Here is a 14,164-nt window from a genome sequence, read left to right on the forward strand (position 1 = left end):
AGTTGATTTGAAGCTCAACCTCACTATGAGTACTGAGAGCACCGCCGCCGCCACCAACAGCGTTATTGGCGGCGGCGTTGTGAGTGTTGTTGCGTTTGAAAGAGTGAGCACGGCGAGTCATGGGACCAGAGAAACGTGGACTGTTGACTCGCTGTGAAACGCCATCGGAAGAAGTGGTGTTGTGGTGGTGATTTGATTCGGAGAATGTAGACATTAGTGTTATTACAGAATTATATTTTTTACTGTATTTGTATTCTAATCATTTTCTTTCTAAATGATGTACTCTACTAATTTTCTATTTTTTCTTTTTATCGATATATATAGGTATCCTTTAATTGCTGCTCCGAAATTCCATGTATATTATTATGCACTCTTCTTAGTTCTTACTGTCTTCTTCTTCTTTCTTTTAATTGGACAGTAAAATCAAAAAGTCTCAAATTTTATGGTAACGATGATTGCTCTTCAAAGGGTAGTAGTAGTAGTAGTACTAATTGACTAATTCTTACGGAACCAAAAATACTTGTACCTATTAGATTCTTCTTTTTTACACTTACGTAGTAAATTTTTTGAATCTACTTTAGCCTATGTGCGCGGTGGCATTGTCGGAATAAGAGCAAAATACCATAATTTTGTAAAATCTCCGATTTATTATGATACTATCCATTGGACAAAAATGGGAAGATTTACTTCCACAAATAAATAATCCAGATCATGATTATTATTTGTTAGGCTGTGCATTGATATAGTTAGCAAATCTGCTTGGCATTTTTTTATTGACTATAGATATTAGTAAATTAGTATTGAAAACAGGGGGAACAAATTGGTGGAAACAGTGTATATTTACTCCCATTAACCTTTAACAAATGTCTTATTAAATATAAAAGAATAATTAGTTGTGTAGTTTTTAACTTAATTTTAGATAATATTTTTTATTTTTTTTAATTGGTTTTTTATTTAATTTTAAATAAATAATTTGATTTTTTATTTTTTTAATGTTAATAATATTATTTTTTATATAAAAATTCATCAAAATTTTTAAAGAAAACTCATAAAGTTTATTATCATATTTAATATAACACAAATTTTATCAAATTTATAACCTAAATCTTCAAATAAATTCATATTTTTATTCTTTATATTTTTTAATTTTTATAATAAAATTAAATAAATTATTAAATTGAAAGAAAAAAAAACTGAACTATTGTTTAAAATTAAGTTAAGAAACAGCAAGAACAATTGTATCTAAATATAAATTAATTGTATATGTTAATTATTAATTTTTAAAAAAATTATTTAATAAATCAAAAATATTTTTAAGTTTGAATTGAAGTACTAATTCACTTTGAATTTTTGTAAAAAAAATAAAATAAAGTCAATAGTACTTTGTTTTTTTATCAGAAGTACTAATTTGTTTTTTCTAGGTAACTACTTTGTTAAAGCTAAACATAACATTAAAACACATAAATATTTGATAACATTGTGAATCAATAATATGATGTATTAAAAAATGAGTATTAACAAAAAAATAAAAGTAAGTAATGGAATGTCAATAAAAAAAGTTATCAACAGTTTCCTAAAATATATCAATAAAGAGAAACAAATTCTTAATTTGGTATTACTCATAAGACAATATCGAACTTAAGTGACTTAAATTGATGCTGAAAAGCATTTTGGAAAATTGTCAATAGATTTTATCTTATTTCATCTTCAAAAATATGTCATCAAATGTCTCTATCAGATATACTAACTTTTATATATTTATTTATATGTAAAAATATATTTGTCATTAAATAAATATGCTTCTGTTTTTTCTCTCGCATTTTCTTTTTATTTTATACTATATTTATATCTTTTTAATTTCTTTCTTTTACCTTGTTTCCTTTGTCAATTTTTTATAAATCAAACAATACATAATTATAGTAGTGGTAAAACAGTAAATAAATGACAAAAATAATATATTTTAATAAGGATGATTGATGTAGGTGTAGACATAATTATGTTGACATAAATGTTATTGTAAGGTGACGTGTCAATTATTGATTTTTTGATAAATATTACATTTTTAAATTAAAATTTAAGACCTCTTTTATAAAATAAAAAGGATTAAAAAAAAAACATGAAATGTCTTAAATTTGATGATTATGATGATATGTGGTCATAGGGGTGGTAATTTAAAAAAAAATATTGATATACAAAAGAAATTTGATAACATAAAGATAAAACTAAAATTAACCAAATATAGATAGGAGGGTAATATAGAAATTAAATCAAGTATAAAATAGAAATCACAAATTTAAAGTAGCGTTAGTTTCTTCTGAATGTTGTGTAGTAACATTTAATCTTTTAGTTTTATTTATAAAGTTTAACTGTAATTTTAATTTTTTATTTATTTTTATTGAATTTTATTTAATGTCCACTTATTTTTTTAAATATGAACTTTTGATCCCTCGGTTTAAAAATTGTTGGGATTTTATTTAGTCTCTTTTCTATTCCGCATTTTTTAGACACTTTTTAAATTTTTTTTAACAAATATAATTTTCTTAGAATTTATACTAATAAAATATAATAAAATTAATACAACAAGTTTTATATATATATATATATAGATAAATTATTCAATAACGAAGGATAAACTAAAACAAACATACTCTAGCATACCTCGTTAACAATTTAACTACTACCTATTATTAAATTTTTATACGTTAACCATTGATATAATGTCATTTTTTTCTCATTGATATATGTCATATTTTTAGTCCCCTCATTTTGGTCCCTCAAACAGAATTTTAGTAAAAAATTCAATGAAATGTCATTTTTTTAAGCCGCACAATATCATCTATGATCATATATTTCAGATATAATTGTTGCACAACGAGATTTTGAAGCATGATGCTACTTAAATAAGCGCAAAAAAATAATACTTTATCAAATTTTGGACTAAAATTTTGTTCGGGGACTAAAATTAGAAAGAAATAAAATAAAGAGACCATTTTCGTAATCCAGCTAAAATAGGAGGATCAAAATTACAATTAAGTTTATAAAATATAAGAATATGATAGAATGTTCAAGGGAGGTGATATAATAGACTTATCCCACAAGAAGTAACTTAATAACGAATTATAATTCTATAGTTGGACACAGTCTTCCCTTTTTACATCAAAATATAAACCAACCTAAAGTAGTAATAAAATATAATGGTGCTGCCAAAAAAAAGAGCAGAACATGAGGTGATGAATTTCTGTTATGCAGTTATGCCCAAGAGAAACAACTCTCCCTCTTTCTTTCTCTCTCTCCCACACACTCTCTTTCGCACCTTGATTTGCTGCAGTTAAATTTGCAACCGTGCGATTAAGATCGGATGGTTTAGATTCGAGCTCAATAGTTTTTGAATTATACAATAAAAATCGACGATGATCGGTGTCCTGGAGAGAAGAGAATGTGATTTGTATTTGGCAGTATTTTGTGTCCTTTTGTTTCATTCCAAATCCGTGACGAATAGGGATTACTCCACTCCTCATCTCAAGTTGGGAAGCATTTATATTTATATAATGTATTTATTCTATTTTTGTTTCTGCATCAAACAAACTCATTTACGCAGGAAAGTAAAACACAACGCAACAGAATGGTCGAAAACAATCAAAGTAACCAAAACACAAAACCCATCACTCCCAATCCAACACCATTTCCTCATGAACCCTTTCTCAAGAGAGGAATACAAGAACATGATACTGGTGCTCATTACATGCCTCTCTTACCTCTCCAATCCCATGCTTCTTCATCTTCATCTAAGCGCACTAGACTCTACAACTTCGATGATAAGTCTTATCACCCAAATTTTGATCCTAAAGGAAAAAAACCAATCACCGATGATAACAATATCATTATTATCAGTGACACTGACAGTGACGACGGCGGTGATGAAAAACAGAAGAAGGAAATAACAGAAAATCAAATACCTTTGGCTCTTGATACCAATGCTTATAACATTGACAGTGAAAGTGATGATACCAATGATGATACTGATGATGATGATGATGATGATGATGATGATGATTATAGCACCGATGATGAGACTCCGAGGAACAAGTACAAGATCCAAATAAACCAATACGAATACGAAGAATGGAGGAGACTTTGGCACAACCGTATGTACAGAGACTCTGCAAAGAGATATGTACCACGATATAATATTCCATTCGGGGCAACGATAACTTATGTCCCTCGAACGAAATATGAAAATTGTGGTTCTCCAACTCCTTTCTCTGAAGCAATGGAAGTTATTCAAAAACGAGTCCTCAAATGCAAATTAGATGATTGTTTTGATGAATTACCTACATGGTTTCCCAAAAGGAATTATGGAGAAGAATTGGTTTTGGAAAGGTCTAGTGTTCCTTCATTGCAAGAACTTTCACTTAACATTCTTGCTAAACATGCTGATGCAATCGTTTCACTTGATGGTGTTTCGGATGAGCTTCAACAAAAGCTTTGCAAATTGGTGTGTGACTACAGAAAAATGAAAGGTCACTTTCTTGAACTATTTCTTAGAGAGTTTCCAACTGAAGTTCGGATTAAAGATTGCTCCTGGATGACAGAAGAAGAGTTTACTAAATATTTTGGAAGGTTGGACCCTTCCATATTGGAGGTATGTTCATTTAATTTCGTAGTTGTTTCATGTATATCAGTTGCTGTTTCTTGTAATTTTGCTACAATTCAACTTTTTTATTTTGCTATAGGAATTTTGTGGGGATATATTTTTATTGGTCAGGATTTATCAAATTGTGACATTTTTATATTGTTCGGCAGATCTGTAACTCGAATGTTGTTCATGATATGTGTTTCTTGAAAAATATTTAGCTCATGAATTATTATTATTCCATATACAGCTTTTGAAATGAAATTTCTAGCTCAACATTTGACCATGTTTATTATTATTCTTGTTAACCAATCAGATATCTATTTGAGTTTTTCCTTTTATGCTTCTACCACATGATCTTAATTCAGGTTATACATTTATTTGTGGAATAGGTGATACAACTTGACCAATGTGGAAGAATTATAACTGATGATACATTGCTTGTTACTTTGGCAAGGTCACCAAACAGCTTGGCTAGATTGATTAGTCTATCACTCAGCGGTGCATGCCGTCTTACTGATAAGGGCTTGCAATCACTAGTTTCTTCTGCAACAGCACTTAGATCCTTAAATCTAAGCCAATGTTCCCTTCTCACATTTCCAAGTCTTAATATTTTGGCTGATTCATTAGGATCACTTTTGAAAGAGTTGTATCTTGATGATTGCATACTCATTGATGCTACTAAAATTTTGTCGGCATTGAAGCGACTCAAACAATTAGAAGTGTTGTCACTGGCTGGTGTTTCTACAGTTAGTGATGAATTTATAAAGGACTACATCATTGCATGTGGTCACAATATTAAGGAGCTTGTTTTAATGGACTGTGTGTAAGTACTATTCGAGGAATTTGGATTGTCTGTTGTCAGCAATCCATACATTCACGCAATTATCATGTTGGTGATCGTTGGATTGAATCCAACTACCACATATATAGTGAATGTGTGGATTGCCGACTGCATGGAATATAAATATGATTCATACATGAGATGTATTTTCCTTATTCTTTCATATATTGTTAAAAATTTCTTTTCAATTTAGTCTATTGGTTTATATTTCTCAATGTGCAGAAATTTGACGGATGCATCGATGAAAGTCATTGCTGAACATTGTCCTGGGTTGCATGCTCTTAATCTTATGAACTTAAACAAATTGACGGATTTATCCCTAGAATATCTTGCAAATTTTTCTCAGGCATTGCGTACATTGAAGCTCCGCCGCAATCCATTCAGGTGGTTTCTTGTTTGATGGAGTTTTCTACTTGTACTTTTTGATGCATTGCTTTTTCTAGTAATTACTAGCTTTTTATTAGGATGAGTAATTTTGTTTCGGAGATAGCATATACAATAGAAAAAGTTACTTTTGTGGTACAAAATTTCTCGAACATTTAGTTTAAAGAGAATTATTTGCCCACTGTCTCTCTTCCATTTTTACCTCCCGATTTATATTTTCTCTCTATTCTTCATGTGTGTCTCATTGATATCTTCCTTTCTTGAACTACAAGTAATCACATTTATAATATCATTTTGTTTTCAAGGATTAGATAACACCATTCTATATATCTTATTACCAAGTATATGTCTGCTTAATATGCTTGACCTGTCCTAGATTCCAATTGCTTAATATCTTAAACTTTTTCTTTGCTACAGCGATGAAGCGGTTGCTGCATTTTTGGAGATAAGTGGAAAATCCTTGGAAGAACTTTCACTTAATAGCATTAAGAAGGTAATGGTTTCTTGCCAAATGTCTGTCACGTTAAAGTTAAACACATTAGCACTTAGAAAATTGTAACATGTTATTTCTGCAAAATTAAAGTTTTATTGATTAATTTTTTGAGTGTAAATTTGTCCAGGTTGGCCTACAGACAACCTTATCACTTGAAGACTTGGCCAAGAATTTGCATACCTTAGATCTATCATGGTGTCGAAATTTGACTGACAATGAGCTCGGTTTTATTGTCGATAATTGCTTGTCGCTGAGGTTACTTAAACTTTTTGGATGCTCACAGGTAAGTAAACCTGTCATTTAAAAATATATCAACATGATTCATAGAGTCTTATTTATTGGAAAATATTTTGAATGTTAAATACTTTTGCAGATAACAGATGTTTTTCTTAAAGGGCACTCAAACTCAAAGGTTCAGATTATTGGATTGAGGTTGAGTCCTTTATTGCAGCATATGGAAGGGCCTAATCCTCGTCAAGGTGTTTTGCGTTATTCATCAGTCTCACAGTAGACTTTGAAACCCAAATGAAGTGTAGATGGTGAGATTTGGCATAACTTGTTGATCTAGTAGAAGTACAGTCAACTTTTTTTTTTTTTAATATGGTGTTAAGTGTTAATTGAAGAGACATGAAGTGTTAATTTGGCATAACTGGTTTTTCATTTTTACAAGTTTATGAGAATACCAGCGCAAGATTTGAAAATTTGTGATTTTATGATTTTGATGTTTGTTTTACTCATTTAAGATGTTTTGGATCTTGACTTACTTAAATAATTTGACTTTAAATTTTTCGTGGTAGGTTTTAAAGATCATGGAATGGGTTATTAATTAGTTATCGATCTATTTTTTTTTTTTTACGAAAGGAAATAAAATTAACCAAACCAATGAATCAAGTAGACAAACACCTCTTAAATTGCCTGAAATCATGAACTAGGTCTAAGACATGGTCTATTAACGAAGAAATAGTCTCCATTAAAAATTATTTGGTGAGAAAAAATTATGTTTACCGATTAATGCACTTTCAAGTAGTTACACGTCTCTTCTATTTTCAAATATAATATTAATTAAACTCAATCTCAAATATTTTATGTATTTTTACTAGTTCATCGATCTTTTGACCTTTCTTGATCTCCTAGCATTCTCTTTTATTCTCTTTTATTTCCACAAGCCCACTCAAACTCCAATTACATCAACTTCAATTGTTCTTGTGGGAGGACATGTGCCCTTATCATCTTCAACTTCTTTTTTGTTTAATATTTGTGTATTTGATTTGAATCGAATCCGGCATTGAATCGAATTCAACTTTTAGAAGTGATATTGCTTGGTGGCATTCCTTCTGTTAGGGTTGAATCGAATCTCAATGTTTTGCAAGTCTTTGTTTAGCTTAAAAAGATATGTTATAGGATTCCGGTGTTCATGAAAGTATAAATCCTTGACTTAGGAGTATGTAATTAGATTATGGTAATATAAATATGTATTTTAAGGAAATGAATTTTTCCATTTATTTACTAAATTAAGTATAAAAAAAACTTAAAAACAATGTGGACAGGCAAATTGTTGTTATTCTATAGTAATAACATGATGAGGGATGGTCACAATTCACATATGAATAGAAATTCCGAAGAAAGATAGCCACACCAAAGTGACCACAACAAACAACAGCAACAATAAGAAGTGAAAATGAGGAAATTAAGATGCTGAGAAGTCTGATGGTTGAAAATCAGTCTTCACCCACTGCCCATATTTGCTTGTAATTTTGTCATCAAACTCTTTATCTTTAATTTCATCAATCTTAATTATATTTGCAGTGGATTCCTCTTGCACTTTAGCAATCCTTCTACTCCTCCTCCTAGCCAAACTCTCTTTCTCTGCTTCAAGTTCCTCATAATCTTTCACCAAACAACTATGCACTACACAACTCAACACCAACACAACAAACTGCAACATACACATAACCACCAAAGCCCCACATTCAAGTCTCACCAAAAGTTTAGCTTCTTTTGGGTCCCGCGACGACTTTAACATGGAAAGGCTTGCTTTCTCTTTGGTGAACAATGCGAATATCGTGAGAACTTGTCCTATCAAGGAAGCGAGTGTGAGCGAAATGTGAGTTAGAAAACATAAGTGTGTGAGGTGGGAATAGAAACCTACAAAAGATGAGAGAAGTGAGATGGTGGAAACCATGAGGAATGCCATGCCAAATGAAGTTGGTGGTATTTTGAGGAGAATGGTGGGTGCGAATGAAGCGCCGGAGAGGATGAAAAGTGTGAAATTCAAAGAACAAAGGAGGAGGAGGGTGAAGGAACATGTTTTTTTAAGCTTGGAAGAAGCCATTTTTTGTTGTTGTTGTTGTTGTTGAGGAAAAAGGATGGTGAAATTGAATTTATATTAAGGAGGTTGAATGGTGCCGTTAAAGATTGATGTAACGGCTAGTATAAGGGAGACCCCACTTAGATTGTGTAATGTAATATTCCCTCCGCAAGGTATTCAAACTGCCTCGAATAATGTGATCATCAAACTTGTACTGTCCTCTGCCACTTTATATGATTGGAAATTGGAATTCATTTGGAGCCATTTTATAACAGTAACTTGTAGGTGTAATCAAAGTGTGATAATAACGTACCAACATTTTGCACCATTTGTCATCGATTAATATTGATGCAACAAAACGAGTAAACGGTTACTTTTATTCGAAAATGTGTAACACACATTATTAGTTACTTCCCGAGTAATATACATTCAAATTATTAAAAAAAAATATAGACGTATATACCTCCTGTTAGCGATTTTTTATATGAAACTATCTGTTAGAGATACATTTGATAATCAAATTAACTATGGAAAAATACATTTACTCGAGTATTTGTAGACGTCCTTTCGCTAGCCTATCATACCATGAGTTTCTACCGAAGATTGCCAAGGAAATGAAATAAATACTTGCCAAGGAATGTTGTTTCACTTAGCAAAGATTTGGACTCATTTCTACAAGAACACTAGTTCAAATCTCGCTGCCTATGTAAAAACTTCATTGATGATTAATATATAAGAAACTTTGTAAGCACACTTTAAGTAAGCTTTCCATAATCTAATGAGGCCCAAGAATCCAACATACCTAAATTTTATCTATCATAACAATTTTAGTCCCTACTATGAGTTCGACAAAATTAATTTACTCGGCACATCGGCATTTATTTGTTGATTTTGTCTATCTTTAAAAAGAGAAAAAAGTAATTTGTATTAAAATGCTTCTTTTCTAAAAGAAGATTGATATATTCATTTTTAGCTAAATTGAAATTTGAAAACAACTAATTTTAACCAAATATCTATATTCTACTAAAATCATGTTGAGAAATTATACACCCTCTCCCTCACTTTAACTTTCTACCCCCCATTTTAAATGAAAATACCATTTTGTCCATTAAAAAAGTTAACCACTCCATTATTCAATCTATTTTTCAAAACTTCCAAAATTTTCAAAAAGTGAACTTTTTTGACATTTTCAAAACTTTTGATAAACGCAAAAATTTCGAAACGTAATTTTTCAAAATATTTTGATATTTTTGAAACTTTTGATAAATCTAAAACTTTCGAAATGTATTTTTCCAGAATTGATCAAAAAATTTGAAACTTTTAATTAATTTAAAAGTTTCAAAACTTCTGAAATAGAGAAAATTTCAGAATTTTCGAAACTTTCGAACAATTCAAAACTTTCGAAATAAGAAAATTTTCAGATTTGGAAACTTTCAAAATTTTCTAGATTTGGAAACATTCAAAATTTTCCAGATTTGAAATTATACGAAACTTTCCAAATTTTCAAAATGTAATTATTATTTCAAAAATTTGAAACTTCCGAAAAAGTTCAAAAAATTTAGAGTTTTCTATTTCGAAAGTTTTAACTATTTTGTAAGTTTCAAAAGTTTTGAAAATTGTCATTTCGAATATTTTAAAATTTTGTTTAGTCAAAAGAGAAAAATTGTATTTTTATAAAAATGAGGGGTGGAAAGTTAAAATCTTGTAAGTCTCAATCATGTTTGACAGGCAAAATCCATTTCAGCACATCATTGGAAAACCAAACCGACACGAATTCATCTATCTTCACTTTTCGAGTGTGCAATACAAGCAATCAATTATTGAAGTTATTAGCTCCAATTGACACAGACACACACTCCTTTCTCTCTCGAACCAAGTTGTTTAATATGTGGATTTAAGAAATTAGGAACATCTTAAATTAAGATCTAAAATACTAATTATAGTCTCATGTAAAAAACATCAAACAGGCAAAGCAAGGTAAATAACTTGACTCTGTTGCAATAATGCATGTATGCACAAAGCAAATAGCCGTTTTGACTACCGTGAGAAATTTTTCTCCCATCAACTGCTCCATAATTTCAAACTGGAGGGCCATCCACAAAATTCAAATAACCTTACAGCCTACAGGTATCAGCTTAACTTCACTTTGAGGCTTGTGGTCATTTCAAAAACAGGGAGTGGCAAACTTCAAAATTTAACTTACATCCTGCAGAAACTGTATTCAGATTAGAAAAGCCAGTATTTTCGAGCAACAAGAAGCCCAATATGAAGCTGAATAATTTACAGTACCCTAAACCCACCACAACTACTAGTGCAATATTTTTTAACGATAAAAGTGTTCTGCCAAAAATATAGAGAAACAACATTATTGGCACCGTAAACTTGAAAAAAAGTTTATATCTACAATCTAGATAGTAATATGTATCTCTCTTATCATTTATAGGGGATTGAAGGTTATACCTTGTTTACATTCTCTTTTATTGCATTCTTTGCCCAGATCAATCAGCATCACTGTGGGTTAAGATGGCCTCAACTCTATCAAGTGATGCTTGTAGCCGTCCCGACTGCATATTGAACATTGGCTCACCGGTACCTAGACCCCTGTTTAAAGTTTAAAATAGTCAATCATTCCTTGAATAATTGCATGACAGAACAAATATAGCATATACTTTAGACGCATCAAAAAATCATTCATGTATAATAATAGCTCATCCAAAAATCATTTATTTTAACTTGCCCAGTAAGCTCAGGAAGAACATAGTCTGCTCTCCATCCAAACCGTAAATCAAAGCCAGGGAACAAACCAACCGATGTCTTATTTCGGATTCGGGATACACCATCTCCACCCAAACATGTGGTGAGCTTCCATTTCCAACCAGTAGCATGCATTTTAAAACTGTGCCCTACACCAACCTGTGCTGATTACGTCAGTGTGAATAGCTTACAAAAAGTTGGAGATCCTCTTATCAGCACATAAACCATAACACAGAGGAATTAATACATACAAGCACACCGTAGAAGCCATATTTATTATTACTTCTGGTCCTATATATAAGAGAAAGTTGGATCAATCAAAATTGATGTATTTGGTCCAAATTTTGAATCAGCCACATCAACTTTTGTTAAGCTAAGTTTCTCTTATATACAGGACCAAAGGTAGAACTATTTTTAAGCATTTCTGCAGTGATTAATATAAACATGATAGCCATGTCATGACTGAAAAAACAAAAGAATTAGACATCATCAAACCTGAAGATTCAAAAATCTAGTAAGTGGGATCTTTTTTGAGAGAATGCGAACATCATGATGAATAGGCTCATAAATGACCTTCCATCTCCATTCAGGTGTCAGAGGCTTAAATATAAGCTTTGCTTGACATTCATTGATTGGGGCATTATAGACCTGTACCCAAAAAAAAAAAAAGATTGATCTCCTGAATAAGTAGTAGCCACTAGACAGCCATCATATTGAAAACAATGGACTAGGAGAAACTGTAAAAAACGCCACAACATTAGCCTATTAACTGAAGAGATCCAGCTAAGTTAATGGTTAAACTTCACACAGCAGTAAACCTATTAATTGAGAGTTCTCTTTGAAACTTCTTGTATGCAAGGAACATATGAAATAACCACATAGACATGATAAAAAGACAAAATCCAACAACAAGGTCGTAATGCAATTCGAAACAAAGAGTAGTCTATTTTCTGTACCAAGCATGATGAACTGATAAAGCATTATTTAAATATTAGCTTAGTGGATTCAAGCTACAAAACAGTAAAATGACTCTAATACCACATTAAAAAAAAAAAAAGAAGAGATTTAAACAGGAACTGGGGCACTCTTTTAATTAGGGGTTTTGCAGCTTTACACAGTAACATCCTTTGTAGTGATAAAACAGAAACCCTAAATCCAAACCAATAAAACAAGGTAATAACTACAAGTTGAAGGAACAATTAAGAATTTGTCTCTGAATATGGTTGAAAAATGACATTTAAGTAAGTAACATGCAAGAAAGAAGAGTAAATCGAAGGTATGAGGAAATGGAAAAGAAGAAAAAGAACCTCCATATTGAGAGCAACACGAATACCCTGAATTTCTTTACGGAACTTGAGGAATAACTCAGAAGGCATAAAATTGATGTTGTATAATTCATCCCAAGGAGATGGTTCCTCAACCCCGTTAGTAGAGGAATCCATAATACAAAAATAAACTTGCAGAGACGAGGGAGAACTAAGAAATAGTATTGTAGCTAACGAGGAATTGAGTCCCAATACTCCTTCAACCCGTTGGCGTTTTCTTCCTCTAATTTGTAAGGCTCAGTTTGATAATTTTCTTTTTTTAATGAAAAAATACTAGAAATTAAAAAACAAAAGGGCCAACGTGTTTTGGAAAAGAAAATGATATTGAATAAATTGGTGTAGGAAAATTTTGAAGGACTATAAGAAATTAGTCATTATATAAATTAAAATACTATTTTAGTCATTGAAATTGACTCTTTAGTCTTTTGATTTCTTCAAAAATTTAAATTAATCATTTAACCATTAAAATAGTTTATAGTTCATCCACGTAGACTTTTTAACGATTAATTTAAAGCTTTTGTTGAATTAAATATAAAATGATAATATTTTACATTTTTAAAGATTAATATAATAATTTATCTAAAAATATCTTTTTTAAGAGTAGAAGTATATATACATACTCTAATTTTAAAAGAAATTATTTAGTCATTATATACATAATTTATAAATTTCTTTTACATCAAAACACTTTTTTTAATATTTAATAAAAAAGTTGATATATATATATATAAGGGTTTACTAATATTTGCTCAACTTTTTAGTTGGGTAAATCGACAAGCTATGTCTAAGTATGACTTTTTTAACTTGCACCAACTAATTAAGTAAGTGTAAAATTTACTAATTTACACCCACACAATAACTAGTTAGTGTAGCAAATCCCATATATTCTTCTCAGCAACATATTATATAGTCAATAATACATTTCATTATCATTTATTACAATATGTAGACGACACCATTCTTATTGGGGAAGGGTCGTGAGAGAATTTGGGGAGCATCAAATCTATTTTCAGAAGTTTGGAGCATGTCTCTAACTTGAAGGTGAAAATTTTCAAAAATAAACTATATGGAGTCAATCTAAAAATGCTCTATGGTTTGACCTTTTGTCAGTTAGATATGGTCCTCTCCTTGCAAACCCGTTTCAAAGAAGATGATATTGATTTCTAGAATCATAAATGGATTGGCAATAAACCTATAAAGGAGGAATTTCCATCGTTATACTATGTGTCGCTAAATTCAATGAGAATGGTATTGGGCATGGAATTCACTTTTTGGCTCATATCATGTCACCGAGCTGTAGAGGTTAGATGCAACACTACATAATATTTGTCCAAACTTAACACTAAATGATAGTTGGAGTTGGATACCAGATACCGGTTTATGTTTTTCGTAAAATCCTACTATAATGTTGTGGTTTTGATTT

General features: G+C 30.7%; 4 protein-coding genes across 6 annotated transcripts in view; 1 reads left to right on the plus strand and 3 right to left on the minus strand.

Moving 5' to 3' along the window:
• Window positions 1–370, minus strand: part of LOC101507752 (O-fucosyltransferase 35) — a 4,993-nt gene extending 4,623 nt beyond the window's left edge. The window contains exon 1 of the mRNA XM_012717891.3: window positions 7–370. Within this exon, the coding sequence (XP_012573345.1) occupies window positions 7–214 (208 nt within the window). The 5' untranslated portion in view covers window positions 215–370. The remainder of the gene's footprint in view (window positions 1–6) is intronic.
• Window positions 371–3,242: 2,872 nt separating this feature from the next.
• On the plus strand, window positions 3,243–7,091 carry LOC101509869 (DNA repair protein rhp7-like). The gene is made up of 6 exons (XM_004507937.4): window positions 3,243–4,642; window positions 5,026–5,459; window positions 5,700–5,861; window positions 6,279–6,354; window positions 6,482–6,637; window positions 6,728–7,091. The coding sequence occupies exons 1-6, from the start codon at window positions 3,623–3,625 to the stop codon at window positions 6,863–6,865; spliced, it is 1,986 nt and encodes a 661-aa protein (XP_004507994.1). The 5' UTR covers window positions 3,243–3,622; the 3' UTR covers window positions 6,866–7,091.
• Window positions 7,092–7,894: 803 nt separating this feature from the next.
• Window positions 7,895–8,721, minus strand: LOC101509549 (uncharacterized). The gene has a single exon (XM_004507936.4). The coding sequence runs from the start codon at window positions 8,684–8,686 to the stop codon at window positions 8,042–8,044; it is 645 nt and encodes a 214-aa protein (XP_004507993.1). The 5' UTR covers window positions 8,687–8,721; the 3' UTR covers window positions 7,895–8,041.
• Window positions 8,722–10,413: 1,692 nt separating this feature from the next.
• Window positions 10,414–12,982, minus strand: LOC101509224 (uncharacterized). 3 transcript variants are annotated; one of them, XR_012161310.1, is made up of 5 exons: window positions 12,724–12,982; window positions 11,912–12,064; window positions 11,400–11,565; window positions 11,123–11,263; window positions 10,414–10,868 (listed from the first exon to the last, which is right to left on the minus strand). XR_012161310.1 is itself a non-coding variant. In XM_012717989.2 (5 exons), the coding sequence occupies exons 1-4, from the start codon at window positions 12,856–12,858 to the stop codon at window positions 11,161–11,163; spliced, it is 567 nt and encodes a 188-aa protein (XP_012573443.1). In that variant the 5' UTR covers window positions 12,859–12,978; the 3' UTR covers window positions 10,414–10,877; window positions 11,123–11,160. The 3 variants fall into 3 exon arrangements, 2 of the variants coding, with proteins under 2 accessions (XP_012573443.1, XP_004507992.1); XM_012717989.2 differs by having other exon boundaries at window positions 10,414–10,877; window positions 11,400–11,575; window positions 12,724–12,978; XM_004507935.4 differs by having other exon boundaries at window positions 11,400–11,575; window positions 12,724–12,977.
• Window positions 12,983–14,164: the final 1,182 nt, after the last annotated feature.

This window comes from Cicer arietinum, chromosome 7 (genome assembly GCF_000331145.2).
Source record: "Cicer arietinum cultivar CDC Frontier isolate Library 1 chromosome 7, Cicar.CDCFrontier_v2.0, whole genome shotgun sequence".
Classification (NCBI taxonomy): Eukaryota; Viridiplantae; Streptophyta; class Magnoliopsida; order Fabales; family Fabaceae; genus Cicer; species Cicer arietinum.

Coding starts and splice junctions, on each gene's coding strand:
- LOC101509869 (XM_004507937.4), top strand. CDS start 3,623: ATGGTCGAAAACAATCAAAGTAACCAAAACACAAAACCCATCACTCCC. Junction 5,862..6,278: donor CTCCGCCGCAATCCATTCAG/GTGGTTTCTTGT, acceptor TCTTTGCTACAG/CGATGAAGCGGTTGCTGCAT. Junction 6,638..6,727: donor AACTTTTTGGATGCTCACAG/GTAAGTAAACCT, acceptor ATACTTTTGCAG/ATAACAGATGTTTTTCTTAA.
- LOC101509549 (XM_004507936.4), bottom strand. CDS start 8,686: ATGGCTTCTTCCAAGCTTAAAAAAACATGTTCCTTCACCCTCCTCCTC.
- LOC101509224 (XM_012717989.2), bottom strand. CDS start 12,858: ATGGATTCCTCTACTAACGGGGTTGAGGAACCATCTCCTTGGGATGAA. Junction 12,065..12,723: donor GTGTTGCTCTCAATATGGAG/GTTCTTTTTCTT, acceptor TTTTGGGTACAG/GTCTATAATGCCCCAATCAA. Junction 11,264..11,399: donor GTTCTTCCTGAGCTTACTGG/GCAAGTTAAAAT, acceptor AACTTTAAACAG/GGGTCTAGGTACCGGTGAGC.